Source organism: Phyllostomus discolor, chromosome 3 (assembly GCF_004126475.2).
Source record: "Phyllostomus discolor isolate MPI-MPIP mPhyDis1 chromosome 3, mPhyDis1.pri.v3, whole genome shotgun sequence".
In the NCBI taxonomy this organism is placed as follows: Eukaryota; Metazoa; Chordata; class Mammalia; order Chiroptera; family Phyllostomidae; genus Phyllostomus; species Phyllostomus discolor.
The window spans coordinates 196,952,246-196,967,834 of NC_040905.2; the positions used below are offsets into that span (position 1 = coordinate 196,952,246).

Sequence of the window (15,589 nt, forward strand, 5' to 3'; positions counted from 1 at the left end):
TATTTTATTTTTACATTTACATCTTCATCTGGAATGTATTCTCAATTATTTTCCTAGCCTTTAATCAAAGGCCCTCCCACTTCTTAACCAGATCTCGAGAAGAAATTGTTACACTTAATGAAGAAGAAGTTCCTCTTTCAGCAGACTTGGGGCAGGGGTGGAGAGGCGTAAACCCTGAGGGCCAGGCCCAAAGGGCAGGCACAAGGGCGAGGAGCGGCCCCAAAGGCAGAGTCCTGCTCAGCCCCGAGTGCGATCGCTGCAGGGCGTGTGGTGCGTGCTCACGTGATGCTTGAGACCTGCCTCGACCGGATAACTTTTCCTTTCAAACAGCATTGAAAATGGGGTCCTAACAGCAATGGTCAGAAGGGAGCCAAGCTGGGCCTAGCACTGTGCTTGCAGAGACTACAGTATGGAAAATGGGGGGAGGGGGAGGAGTAACTTCAGTGAGGAAACCTGGCAGACGCCACCTGGACCACATCAGCAAGGCCACCAGCATGATGACTGATCACGCTGATCGTATGCATGTGCCGTTGATACGATGGGATGAGAATGGCCCTTCGCCTCTGCTGTCTAACCGTGAGAAGAACGCCAGACACACCCAGACTGAGGGGCGTGCAGTGAAATGGCCTGATCAATGCTGTTCAGAACGGTCAAGGCCATCCTAAACGGGAAAAGTCTGAGAGACGGCCACACACCAGAGGAGAAGAGAGGCATGCCTGCAAAACGTGATGAGGTCCCCTGGATGAGATTCTGGGGCAGATGAAGAACGTCAGGGGAAAACTAGTGAAAGCCAATGAAGTATACAGTTTAATTCATGGTAATGTACCAGCGGTGGCTCCTTAGTTGTGAGGAATGTACTGTAATGATCTAGGATGTTAGCAACCGGAGACGCTGGGGGAGGAGTATGTGAGGACTCTGTCCTATCTTCACTGCTTTTCTGTAAATCTAAAAGTAGTCTAAAATAAAAAGATTAAATGAAGAGGGAGGGGAAGATACTTCTGCTGCCCACCTTCTTCCTGGGGGAGCATAATGTAGGCCAAGAAAGCCACCGGCCTTCTGACAGTAAGAGTTGGTGTCTCTACAACCTAGTGCTTAATTTGAACAAATTCTGTGCGTGGGTCAGAAAGGAATCTGGGGAAGGCGTTTCTCCTGTCCAAATCTCCCCCCACCCTCACCAGCTCAGAGAGGCCTTCCAGATCGGCCGGCTCTGGCTGTCCTGGCCACTCCGTGCATCCCAGCCCGGGAAGCACAATGGCACCCCCACTCCCTCCAGCCCTAATATAATGCCCAGATCAGCAGGAGGCTCATTTTCTGGACCTGGTGTTCTGGTTGAACCCTGGCTCTTTTCTTCACCATCAGCAGTTGCTTTGACCAGCCTCCCCTTGCTTTAGTGACCAATTCAGAGCCCTTGCCCTATTTTTTGTTGTTGTTGTTGTTGTTGTTTGTTTGTTTTATCTTGGCTCCTCACTCAACTCTGCACAGTCTCTTGATTTCTGTACCACCTGAAGCTGCAGGTGAGAGATATACTTTCCATCTCTCTCACTGCCCGACCGGCCCAAGGCCCCCTGGGTGTCATGTGGAAGGAGTGGACAGTGTGTAGCTTCTCTTATCCAAGTGATGGGACGCCATCAGCAGCAATATCTGTACTCCAGGAAAAATACAGGAGCTACCAGATGAGAGCAGCTTTTAAAAAATACTGTTCTCCTCTAGTAGTAATTACACTAATATATCAAATTATGATTTGGTACCCTATGTTCCACTTTGTAAAGGGAGCAGTGACATGATCTAGTTTCTGGTGTCCTTTCTGTTTCCTGATCCCCAGGTGGTACTGGCCATGTGCCTATGTAGCAACACCCCAGGGGGTTCTGGGTAGTGCTGGGGCAGATGGATGGACTGAAGTTGGCAGAGCAGACCTGAATGTCGGGGTGAACCTGGAACCCTGCTCCCCTTTCAGCGTTAAATTACTTGTATCATCATCAGTAACCTCCTAAGATCCCACGCAGAAGGGCTGGGTGTGTGGCTTTTCCTCGGAAGAACTCAGGTCTTCCTTGCCCTGACGACAAAAAGCAGATGAATGAGACTGACGACCTCACAAGGGTGCTGACCTGGAGGAGCCGAGAAACACCATCGGCACCAGAAATCTGGAGCTGAACGAACCCTCATTCTAGCGTAGGATGGCCAGGTTTAAGAAGTCTTGTAGGAGACAGGGTTTGATTTTATAGAAAATGACCATTCCAACAGATAAAACTTCTGGAAGTTTCTGTCTCTTGGCCTAGGCTCAAGGGCTGCTAGTCTAGCAAACAGAGAATCAGATTAATGGGAGTGTAGTGAGTGCAGCTTCCTGAATTTCCCATCTTCTCCATGAGTGGGGGTGATGGTGTGCTGCCTGCCATATTGCAGGAGGCCCGGAGTAGGGGCATGGGAAACCAGCCCCCTGCTCAGCCAATCAGAGGCTCTTGAGGTTTCAGCATAATTAATTACCTCATACAGCTGGGGATTGGGGTGGGGTGGGGAAAGCCCTGCCTTTAGCAAGTCCCCTCGCCTGGGTCTATGATCTCCGCACTGAGTCTAGTGTTCTTGCTGTGGCCCCAGCACCCTTTTGCTGCACTGCTCACAGGTTGCACAGGACAAGGCAGGGGTCTGCAGCCTCACTGCCTCTGTGTGATGGGATGAGGCTGTGGGCCTGCACCGTCCATCGCTCAGCACCTGGGTTACAACCTGCAGGCGGGGCTGGGCAGAGCGGGCTTGGCTAGAGCCACACAGTGGCAGTGGCAGAAGCCGGGGCAAGGATCTGGGAAGAGCTGGTGGCCTTCAGAGCCTGAGGGAAGGCAGGAACTCCCTTCCTCTTCTGTCTTAGAGCTTTTCCTGCATCTTCAGAGAGGAGCGTTTCTCAAGGTTTTTTTTCTTTCTTATCATTGTCTCTATTTGGAAAAAGTTGATTAGGTTTAAGTTTTCCCACATGAGAAACATTAAAAAATAAGACATAAGATCTTGTCGGATAGCTTTGGAGGGCCACAAGCCACTATGATATCTAAGACTTTCTTGCTTCTTTCCAAGAATCAGTTTCCTCTTTTGAGAATACATGTGACAGAAGAATGGTTCTGCTGCTGAGAAAACTTGCTGCCCAGAAAGGGAATCTTTTTACGTTCTCTCCTGCCCACTTGCTGTGTTTCTTGTCTTCTCAGTTTCTAAGGATGAGTTCAGCTGCGTGTTCCAGGGATACCGACCAAACTGCCCGAGCCCAGAGGGGTGTTGACTGTTTGCTCAAGAAGTCTGGAGTTAGGTGCAGGGGCTCAGTGATGCCATCGAAACCCAGGTTCTCACGCCCTCAGCGATCCTCAGGGCCTAGGGTGCCTCCACTCTTGGCCACAAGGTGGCAGTAGCAGCTCCAGGCATCCGGGCCTCACAATCTGCCTTTGTAGGGAGATGGAGGGAGGGAGGGAGGGAGGGAGGGAGACAGGACAACAGTGAAAAAGGACAAATGACTAGCAACCAAATAATAGTTGCTATTCAATCTCAATCTCTCTCTCTCTCTCTCCTCTGCCCCCCTCCCCTCACTCCTTTACCTTTTGGCTTTACTTAACTAGCATTCCCCAAACCCACATGGGAATCACTATACATCCCAATGGAAGGACACTCTAGCAATAGCACTAGCTGGTTGGCCCTGAGCAAATTACTTAACCTCTCTGGGCCTCAGCCTCCTCATTTATAAAGTTAGGATCACACACTAGATGCCTTTTTACATACACTTATCTAAAGAGTGCTGATGAGAAGATTCTTGAATCCATCTTTTGATGAATATACACATGCATTTCCGTTGTGGTGTGGGAGCGAAACTGCTGGGTCACATGATATCCGAAAGTTCCTCTTCTAGATAGACGGGAGCACTACCGTGGAGCAGCACACAGCCAGTAAATAGGTTTTTCCATCCGATCCAAAATCCTCTGTTAATGGACTCAGTGCCAGGGCTCCCAGTACTTGCCAGCTCAGTGTCTTCTCCAGCCCCACCTCTGCAGTGGGCAGCCACCACAAAGAATACACACACCCCTACCCACTCTGGAGCTGCCTGTGGAGAGAGACAGGTATCAGGTGGCCCTGGGGATGGAGGTGAATTGCATCTCTATGGCCAGATGAGGCCCTGTCCCTAGGAGCCTGCATGACCAGCCAAAAGAAGTGAGGGGCTCTGGGAAATATTCGTTGTGAGGCACTTCACAGCCAGCGCTACAAAATGAATCTGTCAACAGATAATTGAGGTCATGCGAGCCCTTCCAAACTTTCAGCACCTGGTAGATCCTTAATAAAAGTAACCATAAACGTTTAAGGGTAAAGGACCCTGCAATAGCATTCTGTAAGAGAAAGTGGTGTTTTGAGCACTTTTCAGCAAACAGGAAATTTCTCCAAAGCAAGCACTTAAGATACTATTTACAAAAGGAGGTTTGGAATGTCAGTTTCTGGTTTAGAGAAGTGGGTGGAGCTCTGGGAGGGCGTTTGTCAAAGCATGAGCATCAGGTGGGCGGTTGTTAGAACACAGAGATTCCAGTCCCCACCTCAGAATCAGCATCTCTTAGCTGCGTTTGAACAGATTCCCAGGTGGTTCTTTGGGCACCCGTCTGTGACCTGTGCTGCATTGCCCACTGCAGAGGGTCTCTGTGTTTTGGGGTCCCGGCACTCAGATATGTCAAGAGAAAGGGTCCTACCATTTACCCACGAGCCTCTCTGCTGATTCTGGGGCAAGGTCCAATTTCTTGTTTGCAAAACTCTTCAGGTCCTGGCCTCAAGTGGACCTGCTGGCATTTGCTTTTTCCTGGGACATTGTTGGCTGAGTTAAATTGTCCACACAATTTTGCCTCAGTCGGCGATGGTGCCTTCCCAGTTGCCCCTCTTGTTGGAGACAGCCCTCTGCGGCTTTCTCTGTGTCACTGTGGATGCTCTTTGAAAACCTCCTTTGTCCTCCTCAGCCGGCCACTTCAGAAGGGGCTGGTGTTATTCTGAGGCAGGGTTTGCGATGCCATATAGAATAAAGCCATGATTGTATTCAAAACCGGAGAGTGTGAGCAGCTGACACAAACATGAATGCAGCCTAAGCACATGCTGTACCAGGGGAGACAAAGAGAGAAGCCTCCGTCCGCTGTGACTCTGCTTTGTTTCCGAGGTCTGGGTGCTCATGTGAAGTCCTCACAGACCTGCTAGTGAGGCTTACAGGACTCTCGCGTGTCAAATGTGGAATTCTGGGGCCCAGGGCCCCGTCTCCCACAAGGTGCCAGCCCAAAGGCCTGAGATTCCCTGTGGATGGGGAAGGCCCGGTGCTCTGTTCTTGGATTCTGTGGTCTCTCCCCCAGGCTCCCAAGCGCGTGTATCTAGGGTGTTCTTCCTCAGAGCTCAGCCCAGGAAATCTACACTCCCCTCCACAAATTCCACCAAATGCTAGAAACTTCTGTCCTGATATAAAAACTTCACGTTTCCTCCTTACTACCATGTTGCTTTGAAAACTTTTAGTAAAAGCACACCTACTTTAGTAAAGTGTCACCTACTCCGGGACACTTTAGAGTTATTTCAGTGACAGTTTTCCACCACAAGGACCACTGAAATACAACAGGAAATGGTGAGTATGAATAGGCAGTCCCGGGCTAAAATGGAACGGTGGAAACTTTGTAGCAAACTTTTTTTCCACAGAAGTTCACTTTCTTTAGTTTTGCTGACTACCCACTGGGTCATTGTGGCCACATGCCACTGACCAACCAGGAAACTGGAAAATAAATGAATAAACTGCTTCATATGGCCTTTCAGGAACTCTGGGTATTTTGTTTTGTTTTGTTTTGTTTTGTTTTTGGGTTTTTGGTGGGAGCATGGAAATAGAGTACTCTGACCCAAGCTGAAAAACTTGGAGTGCAGCATGTTTCATTGTGAAAACTGTACAATAATTGTTTCATAAGACTAGTACAGCTGGTCTTCGTCAGGTGAGCGGGGCATAAGACTAGTACACCTGGCTGGTGTGGCTCAGTGGATTGAGCACCAGCCTGCAAACTAAGGGGTGGAGGGTTGGATTTCCTCGCATACCTGGATTGCAGGCCGGGTCCCCAGTGGGGGGCGCTCCAGAGGCAACCACACATTGATGTTTCTCTCCCTTTCTCCCACCCTTACCGTCTTTCTAAAAGTAAATTAAAGAAAAAAACATAGAGAAAACCTGAGAGAGAGGGAGAGGAAGGGGATTGACATTTAGGGGCATCTATTCCACGCCAGCATTTTTCTAGGATTGTTAGAGAATACGCTACTTCATCCTTACAACCACCACCTACAGTGAGTACTTTTACCCGCCCCGTGTGCTCTTTCTTTTTAGGTTAGAAAACAGGTTCATTAACATTAGGCAACTTACTCATGGTCACCCACTTGTGGTGACTGAGGAGGAATGCAAGGGTCGTTGGTTCCCTTTCCACTCTTCCCTGGCTGCGGAAGAGAAAGCTGTGCAGAGTCTTAATAAGATCTCTACTATGTTTAGGGAGCCTGGTTGTTAAAATGCATAATGCCATTCCATGACAAACACCTATGCTGCACACCCATAGAAAACTCATTTCTAGTTATTCTCATGCTATTGATCTTAACGCCAATCAGAAGAATGGCGAATAGGGTCTGTAGGGCTTGTTAAGCAGCTGTTGACTATAGAAGGTAATTTTGCCCAACTCCAGGAGAACCAGACACTGGCATTTCTGTGTGGGAGATGCAGCATTTCACATTGTCCCCTGTGTCCTCTCGGTCCTCATCTCCCCACCAGGCAGACCCATGTGGGGGAGGTAAGAGGTGATTGAGGCCCGATGAATCACACCAGGGAAAGTAAGGAAGATCTCCAATGTTCGCCGAGTCTCTGAGCGATGTTTTGGGTCAGCCTCAGCTCTCTGCATTCTCCTCCTGCTGAAGCATGACTTGTTTCTCGAGGAAAGTGGGCTGTAGACCACAGTGAATCCCACCCTCAGGATTCGTCAGGTGAAACGGGGCAATCCGTTAGAGCTTGGGAACAGACAGGGAAAACCTGCTCCCTCACAATGAGCCACCCCACCTGTTACTTGGTTGGTACCCATCTGTTCTTGCCTGGACTGATAACCTCTACTGACAGGGCCCTAAGAACAAACGTTGCAGAGACAAGTAAAGTGGGGTAAGGAAGTGAACTTCCATCCCCAAAAGAGCTGAAGGAATGCCTTAACTATCTCCACTCCGCCAGCAAATAATGCCGAGAATCCAGCTAGGGCTTCCAGCTAGGCCAAAGGCCCGGAAAGGAAGCCCAAAAACATGAAAAAAGAGCTTAAACCTCACGGTTCTTTCAAAAAGCAGTTCGGTCTAGATGTGAGTTTAAAAGTCACGTATCATTTGTAGCACTCCCTCCCTTCATTTTCTGGCGCTCACTCTCCTGCGGTTTAACCTAACACAGACCCAGCCTCGCTTGCAGAAGCAAGATGGCAAGGGGACCTCAGCGTGCGTTTGAAGACATCTCACGCAGTCTCCTTGACGTGTTGTTCTCTTTTGAACCTAATAATAGCACTTTATGCCATTCTTATGATAGGCCTCCTAATCCCTTCCATTTCGGGTTATGTTAAAGGCCAGACGATCTCAACCCACAGGGGTGTTCCGAAGACCCCAGACCCCAGCGTGGCTGCCGGTGCGCGCCTCAGCAACGCGGGTGGAATGCAACAACAGGGCCCTCCAACGTCTTTTTCCACCTCTGATTTCCGTTAAACATTTGCTCGGCGGACAGCGCGCAGCCTCCGCGGGGCCGGTCTCTCCGCGGCGAGGTTGGACACTCGGAGGACAGCCGCCGCGGGCTCAGGGCGCACTTCCTGCGGGGCGGCGGGCGGGGACAGAGCTGCCCGCCTCCCCGCCCCCCCCCCCCCCCCCGCGCGTTCCCCCTTCTCCCTCCGCCTCCCCGGGCGGCCGAGGCGCCGCGGGGGCGGGGCCGCGCGAGGCCGGGCGGCGTGGCGGTGCTGGCTGGCCGCCCGCGGCCAAGGTGCGAGCGGACCGCGGCGGGCTCCGGCGCGGAGCGGGGGCGCGCGGCGCGGAGCAGCCCAGCGCAGCGCGGCCCGGCGCGGGCAGAGACGAGCCCGCGGGCGGCGGCGGCTCCCGGCCCGGCGGGTGCAGGGCCTCCGACAGAGCCGCGGCGGAGCGGGGCCTCGGCCGGGGCGCTGGGGGAGCCCGCCGCGGCGGGCAGCAGCAGGAAGCGGCGGCGGCGCGTCCCGGGCGGTGCACGCCATGTCGGGCGGGCTCCCCAAGGCCCTGCCGTCCACGGGGCCCCACTCCCTGCGCGACATGCCGCACCCGCTGGCCGGCTCCAGCAGCGAGGAGGCCGTGGGCGGCGACAGCACGCCCAGCCCGGACCTGCTCTTGGCCCGCAGCTTCGCCGACAAGGTGGGGCGCGCTTAGCTGGGGACTAGGAGGTTCGTTTCTCTCCCTGCAGGGATGATGGGTGCCCAGCTCCCTCGGGCGCCCGGCCGCGCCCACCCTGGCGCCCCTTCCCGGGGGCGGGCGCGCCCTCGCCCCCAGAGACTTCGGAAAAGGCGTTTCCTCTCTGTCGCCCCGGTGGGGTCGCAGCCGCAGGGGGAGCGGCCAGAGGGGACCGGCTTGCCCGGCTTTGGGTCTCAGCGCTGGTGACAGCTGGCGGGGAGGGGTCCCGCCTGCCGGCCGGGGCCGGGGGCGCGAGTGCAGCGCGGCGCCTGGGTCCTGGGATGGGGTCCCAAGTTCCTCCTGGGGCATCCCTGAAGGCTGGGCTGCCGAGTAACTTGTAGCTCCTCCAGCTTGCTGGGGCTGCCAAGAAGTGCGAGTTAATGGTTTTCTGAAGCCCGGCTGGGCAGCCTCGCGCTCCCTGCCAGCCGCCTTCCTCCCCGTCGGTCCCGCGGGGAGGGACCTTTGTCTAGGTTTGCCGTGCGCCCCGACTAGTCACCTGACTCCGACCCCAGCCGCGGGGCGGGCGGGAGGAGGCTCGGCTGTGGTTTTCTGTCTGGGGCTTCCTTCACCTCTGACGGCCTCCCACACTGTTTAGGTTTGGCAGCCGCTGGTTTTGTGGTCGATGGAAAGAAACTCGCCCTTTGACCTTCTTTGTGCAGAGCGAGGCTCCTGATTTTTTTTTTTTTCAGAGCAGCACAAGCCTCCTGCTGCTTTGAGAGACGGCAGAGTCCGGGGAGGGGAGGGCGGCCGAGGCCCCGGCCCCCTCCCCCGTCGCCATTTCAGCCGTGCCCGGGACTGGAGCTGTGATTGTATTAGCGCTGCAGTTGACACTTGTCACTAACTGCAGAAATCAGGACTGTACTCAACGCTTGTGATCGGTATTTCCTCCTCCTAGTGAGATATAAATTCCTTCTTGTCCTAATACTAAATGCAATGAGGGGACCTAAGTTTCTTTCCCCCTTAGATGGGAGGGCTTATGGTACAATAAAAATGAGCATACCTGCAGTCAAAATAGCTAGGAGGGGGTCCTCGCTGTACCTTCTTGGGAGGGTTTGTAAAAGCAGAGAGTAGGGAGTGGGGGCTAAAGCATGAGGAGCAAGAAGACTTGAAAAGCTAATAAAACCAGTGGTTTCAGCGGCTTGAGGTGTGTGTGTGGGGGGGCTCTTTGTGATTGTGTTTCTTCATATAAATTATATACTATATGAAGGCTTATGTCTCTTGCAAATACCTTCCCCATATTTGACACTCAATAAGTAACCGTTGAAATATCTGAAAATAATTTGTTGCTCTTTTATGGAATGAGAAATTGTCCTGCATGTATGTTGGTGAGGAACTGAGGTTAAATCATTTGATTTCCATCTGAAGTCTGTGTAGGATAGTGAATGAATGATCTATGCTGTGTAACAAATTACCCCAAAATGTAGCATCTGAAAACAGCACCAGAGGGTCAACAAATCTGGGAGCCCTTTAGCTGGGCCGCGGTGACTCGGGTGTGTCATGAAGTGGCGGTTGAGGAGGGTTGGCGAGGGTTGCCACCATCTGCAGTCTGGACTGAGGTGGGGGCCGGGGTTCCAGGCTCACTCACTTGGCTATTGGCAGATCATAGCCCCTCTCTACCTGGCTCCCTGCCATGGTAACTGGTTTCCTCCAGAGCAAGTGATCCCAGAAAGCGAGAGATTCCCAAGATGTGAGCCACAGTCTTTTGTAATCCACCACCTGGAAGTGGTGGGCCTCTACCGTACTCTCTGGTCACAGAGACGCATGCTGGTGCAGTGTGGGAAGAGGGCACGAGCATATCCACAGGTCCGCCAATAACGTCATTTTGTTACAACATTAAAGAGGTACTGTGGGAGCTTCAGTCTTGTTTATGTAGTCAGCTTATGATTTTATTATGTGGAGCGTCACTTAAAGTCACAGAACGGATCAACAGCATTGTTGGGGATCACCAGGGCCGTTTTGGGGGCTGGCTGCTACAGGTGGCTGTTTTAAATGTTTGCTTAATGAGCCGCCCTTCATAATGATGCACACTTCTGAGTCAGGAGGACACCTGACTCAGGACTATGGCCATTTTACTGATAAGAACTGGGAGGACAAATGCCTTGTACCACCGAGATCTCGTTGATGGGCAGGAAGTGAGGCCCAAGTCTAGTCCCTGCTGCCTGCCTTTACAGAGACACCTCTGTGAGAGAGAGAGAGAGTCTTGAAGACCTCATTGTTAATTATTAATTATTTAATAAGGCTCCTATAGCTGTAAGGAACATCAAAATGACATCACTCCCAAGGGCCTGATTTATAGTAAGCCACTTTTCCTCAGAGGCTAAACAATGTAATTTCTCTCTCTGACTGGGAGTAACATTTTCCTTGCATCTTGGCATGCACCTATGTTTCATAACTGGAGAAGTTTCTGTGGACAGAAGGAAGGCAACGGAGGTGAATCAGCAGCAGTGGAAGGAAGGCTTCCCTTTGCCCTGCTTTTCCTTGCCTCGGCAGCGTGGAGGGCAGGTGGGAACAGTGAGTTCTCTGGTCTGTCTTTAAAGAGAAGCCTGTTCCGTTGCTTTTTCGGATAATAGGGTTTGTGATCCTGGATGCCTGTTTCAGAGTCAGTTCTGGGCTTGGAGAGTGAAGATTTGACAGGCTGCTTACTGAGGGGAGTTGCCTTCTGAGGGCCCAGGTCCGGCAGACACTCCTGAATGACCCCCAGGTGCTGGGAAGGAGGGAGAGACCGTAGGTGATGGCTGCTCCTCCCAGAAAATCTAGTATCATTCAAACCACGGAGCGGTGGGAGGAATCCTTTCTGTTTACCAGCAGTTGCTAGGACTAATTCTTTTGACGTCAGCTAAACTCACCAAGGCCTTTTATCACCACATCCTTCATCTCCACCTAAAATGTAAGTAAGCTACCCCCGGCTGGTGCGGCTCAGTGGATTGAGCGCCGGCCTGCAAACCGAACGAAAGGTCACGGGTTTCATTCCCATTCCTGGTCGATGTTATGTTTCTCTCCCTCTTTTTCTCCTTCCCTTCCCCCGTCTCTCAAAATAAATAACTAAAATATTTAAAATGTAAGTAAACCACTGGCCCATCTCTCTTCGTCACTTTTCATCTGCCAACCTCTCTGGGCTGCTTCTGCCTTGACTCAGCCTCCAGCTCCCGCGTGCCTCCCAGAACTTAACATGAAGCCCTCTCACTGCGGTTTAACACCCTACCCACATCCTCAACCGCTGTACTGAACTCTTCCACCTACTTCCTGCCCCCGAGGTCACTGCACCCCCTGAAGTCTTTGAAAAGCAGGTGTCTTTTCCTCCTGTGCTCCACTCACATCAGGCTCAGGAGATAGGGGTCCGTGTCCTCTCCCTCCGCTGCCTCTTAGAACCAAGTTCTGCTCCTTTGAGGCTGATATCGTTTTATTTGTGCATCCAGCAAATACGTGAGGGCCTGCTAGGAGTCATGCAGCGTTCTAGGAACTTGAGATGCATCAGTCAGTGGAAGACCCCTGCCTTCATTGGGTACGTTTAGTGAGTACATGCTGTATTATGTAATAAATTCTAAGGAAGGAAGAAGCTGAAGGGCAGGGAGGTGTTCGGGATCACCGGCCATGGGGATGGGGACTCGGCTAGGGCTTATCGAGAACTTGAGATTGGAGCAGAGACTTGCAGGAGGTGAGGGGGTTTGCAGGTGGCTGTCTGGAGCAGAGGCCAGGTGGAGGGAACAGCTACGGCAGAGGCCCGAAGGCACATTGTGGGGTGGGGGGCGGGGCGGTGCGGGGCGGGGGGGAGGTTCAGGGAGTAGCTGAGAGGCTGGTGTGGCTAGGCTGAGTGAGCAATAGGAGAGTCACAGTTGGAGGGCATGGTGGCAGGGGCCTGGTAGGTCACCCTGAGAATGTCAGCCTTTGCCTGGTGAGCCATGGCGGGGTCCAGAGCAGGAGGAGGGCATGGTTTGGTTTACGTGTGGAAGAGGATCGCACAGGCTGTTGCAGTGAGAATCCTTCATGTGACTGGTCCACTGAATTAGGCTTCTTTTTAGTTAAAAGAATATTAACTGAAAAGCCCCAGGTACTTGGCTTCAGAGGTGGCTGGAAGGAAGGATTTGAATGATGTCGGGAATCTGTCCCTTTCCTCTTGGCCCTGCTCTCTTTCTTCTGTGTTATCTTTCTCCTCCGGTTAGCAAAGGGACAGGTTATGCAGACAAGCCTCACAATGCCAGCAGAAAGAGAGCACCTCAAAAAAAAAAAAAAAAAAAAAAAGAAAGAGAGCACCTCTTCCCGGATAGTTCCAGCACAAGCACAAGCTTGGGCTGGCGTCTCACGGGCCTAAACTGGGTCAGGTGTGGAAACCAATCTTTGTAATTCTGATTGCTCAGACCTGACACAGGTCCCTATGTTTAGAACATGGGAAGGGAAGTTTCTCTATGTATGTTTGCTTGTTTTAACTGTGAAATATATATACAAAGTATATATTATAAATATATATAAATACATATATTTAACTGTGATCTAAGGAATACAATGTATCTATATGGTAGAACAAATTGAATGAATAGTGACATGAATTGTGGGGGGCTCCGCCTGCAGGCCCCCCCCCCTGCTGGCTGCCACGGATGAGAATAAGTCTACCAAGACATGATCTGCTTGGGGAGGAAAGGTGGCTGATCCCTCAAAGGAGAAGGGCCAAGAGCCTTTGCCTCAGTGGGGCTTTTATTGGGTTCAGTTTGCACAGGAATACAGGTACAGCTCATCAATCATTGTCAGGCAGTAAGGATCAAACAATAGATAGCATACAAAGAACTAGGAGGGCTTATTCTGAGTCAGGGTCAGTTAGCTAAAGAGCCATAAAACTTTGGGAAACAAACTCATTTCCTGCTCAGACCCTTATCATTTAATTGAAAGCATTCTTAGCAAAGCAGGTTTCACAGGATTTTACATTTTCTTTCTTAGGCCTGATTGCCTGGGAAACCCGCCCTTTCCAGCAGCATAGGGCTGCACCGCCTTTTGTCATTGTTTCAGGCTTAAGTCAGGAAGGGAAGTAAGACTTCTTGCAGACAGAATGAGGATTCAGGCTATGTCAAAGTAGAGGGGAAAGGGTCCACCACCCCCTTTTGCTATAGCCCCCCAAGTCCTTCCCTGGAGGCCCCCTGTGACTATGCCTGTCTTAGGTTGTCCCTCCCTTGAGGAATCTTACTCATCATCGGCTAACCGATCATGCATTGGGAGCCAGGCAGAACGAAGTAAAAGGGACAGAGGCGGTGCCTCTGCCAGAGAAATAAGCTTTGTCTCCTTAGTAGCTTATGGTCTGAAGGTCGCTCACTCAGCCTTAGCCATGGGGGGTTATAGCTTCTGAAACCAGGCAGGGCAGTTCCCAACAATGAACACTCATGTCCCTATCCCCCAGATTAAACTATAGAATATTATTCTATAGAATAAACTATAGAATATGAGGGGAAGTCCCCTCATGACCTGGGGAGGTAAGAGGTGGCTTCCAAAGCAAAATCAACGTGCTATTATTGGAAGAAGTAGGAACCAATGACTTTTGGACAGGCAGAAACAACCGACTCCCATTACAGACCTTCCACTACCTTCTTCTTCCTCGTCATTTCCTCGCTGCCCTTCTCCTCACCCCCATTCATCAGAATCTTTAGGCTCCCCTCCCCGCAACTCACTGTCTTCTCACATCATGCCCTCAGCTCATGGGACACTGTCCAGATCTGCAGAACTCTCTTAGTCTTTTGACCCCATTTCCAGTCACCCTCACCTCGTTTTTCGGAATTCAACCCCCCTGTGGCCACACCTTTGTACTGTAACTCCCTGAACTGTTCCTGCCCAGAGGCGGTGGTGCCTGGCCCCTCCCCAGGAGTGACCGACTGCACCTGTGCTCTGACTTCCTGCCTGCACCTGCCTCCGTTGGATTCCGTGGCTCATCTCGTCCGTCGTTGCCCTCCTTGTACACCCAGGCTGGATCACCCCATTTTTTCATGTCTTGTGCCTATACCAAGAGTGTCTAAAGGCACCTGGAGAACTCCTGCCGTCACGAATAACCACAGATTCCAACCGCAGTTGGGGCCTCAGTGGTGCCAGGACCCCTGCTTCACACAGTAGGGCCGCATTCTGCTCCAGGGCTGATCTACAGCTTTTCTCTGCTTCTCACACCCTCCACCCTTCTACTCCACCTTTCCTTCTGCCCGCGGCCTCGTTTTCTAGCTTAGGGAAGACAGTAGTCACAGGAAAAGAACTTCTTTTCACCAGTCTACACGCTGATCTGAATCTGTAGCCGTCCTTGCTCTCTCACCCGCTGCTGGCAGCAGAGCAGATTCTAAGTGGATCAGGATGACACGCCTGCCCCTCCGGCCCCGTGGGACCAGCTTGCCCCAGACCAGACCCTGCTCTGAGGTCCTCCCGCCTCACTCCTGTGTCTTCCGACTCCCTCTCATCTGGCCCATTCCCATCAATATTTAAACACTCGAGAGTGGCTCTCATTTCTAAAACAAAGCAAGAATAAAGAAAACCCCGCCGTGGTGCCGTCTCTTCCTCCATCTCCTGCCTGATTTTGTGACTCCTCTCCAGAGCCAAACTTTCTGAAAGAAAGGCCTGCTCCTCTTGTCTGGACTTCCTCACCTCTGGCCCACTGGCCTGCCTCATGCTGCCTGGCTTCTGACTTCCCAGCGCAAGGATCCCCGTGACTTCCTGACTGCTCAATCCAGTGGATGCCTCGCATTCCTTATCTTACCTGACCTCTCAGTAGCACTCGGTCCTGTGGGGACTCCCGCCACCCCCTGAAACACCCTTTGCTTGCCGTCACATTTTGGAGCCTGCCCTCTGGAGCCTGGTTGTCTGGATTTGAATCCCAGTTCCACCACCCATAGTCTTTGTAGCAGCGAGAGATTTTCTCCCTCTGAGCCTCAGTCTCCTTATCTTAAAAATGGGTTAACAGAAGCGCCAACATCACAGGGTTGCTGTGAAAACCCTGTGAGCTCCTTTCTAAAACACGGTGCCCTGAGGAGCGCCTGGTACGTAGGGAGCCTTTCATAAATGCGAGGTGGTGGCGGTGGTTTTTAGTCCTGTTCGTTCGTTCTTACTTTTCTTTCCTAGGGTTTTTCAGTTTCTGTATTAGTTGTGGTCTGGTCAAGGAATAAAACAACTGTAGTTATCTCCCACTGAGAGACTGTAACACAGG

At 51.8% G+C, this 15,589-nt stretch overlaps 1 protein-coding gene across 1 annotated transcript in view; it reads left to right on the forward strand.

Moving 5' to 3' along the window:
- Positions 1-8,030: 8,030 nt before the first annotated feature.
- SNX30 (sorting nexin family member 30) overlaps positions 8,031-15,589 on the forward strand; it is an 86,863-nt gene continuing 79,304 nt past the window's right edge. The window contains exon 1 of the mRNA XM_028515500.2: positions 8,031-8,391. Within this exon, the coding sequence (XP_028371301.1) occupies positions 8,236-8,391 (156 nt within the window). The 5' untranslated portion in view covers positions 8,031-8,235. The remainder of the gene's footprint in view (positions 8,392-15,589) is intronic.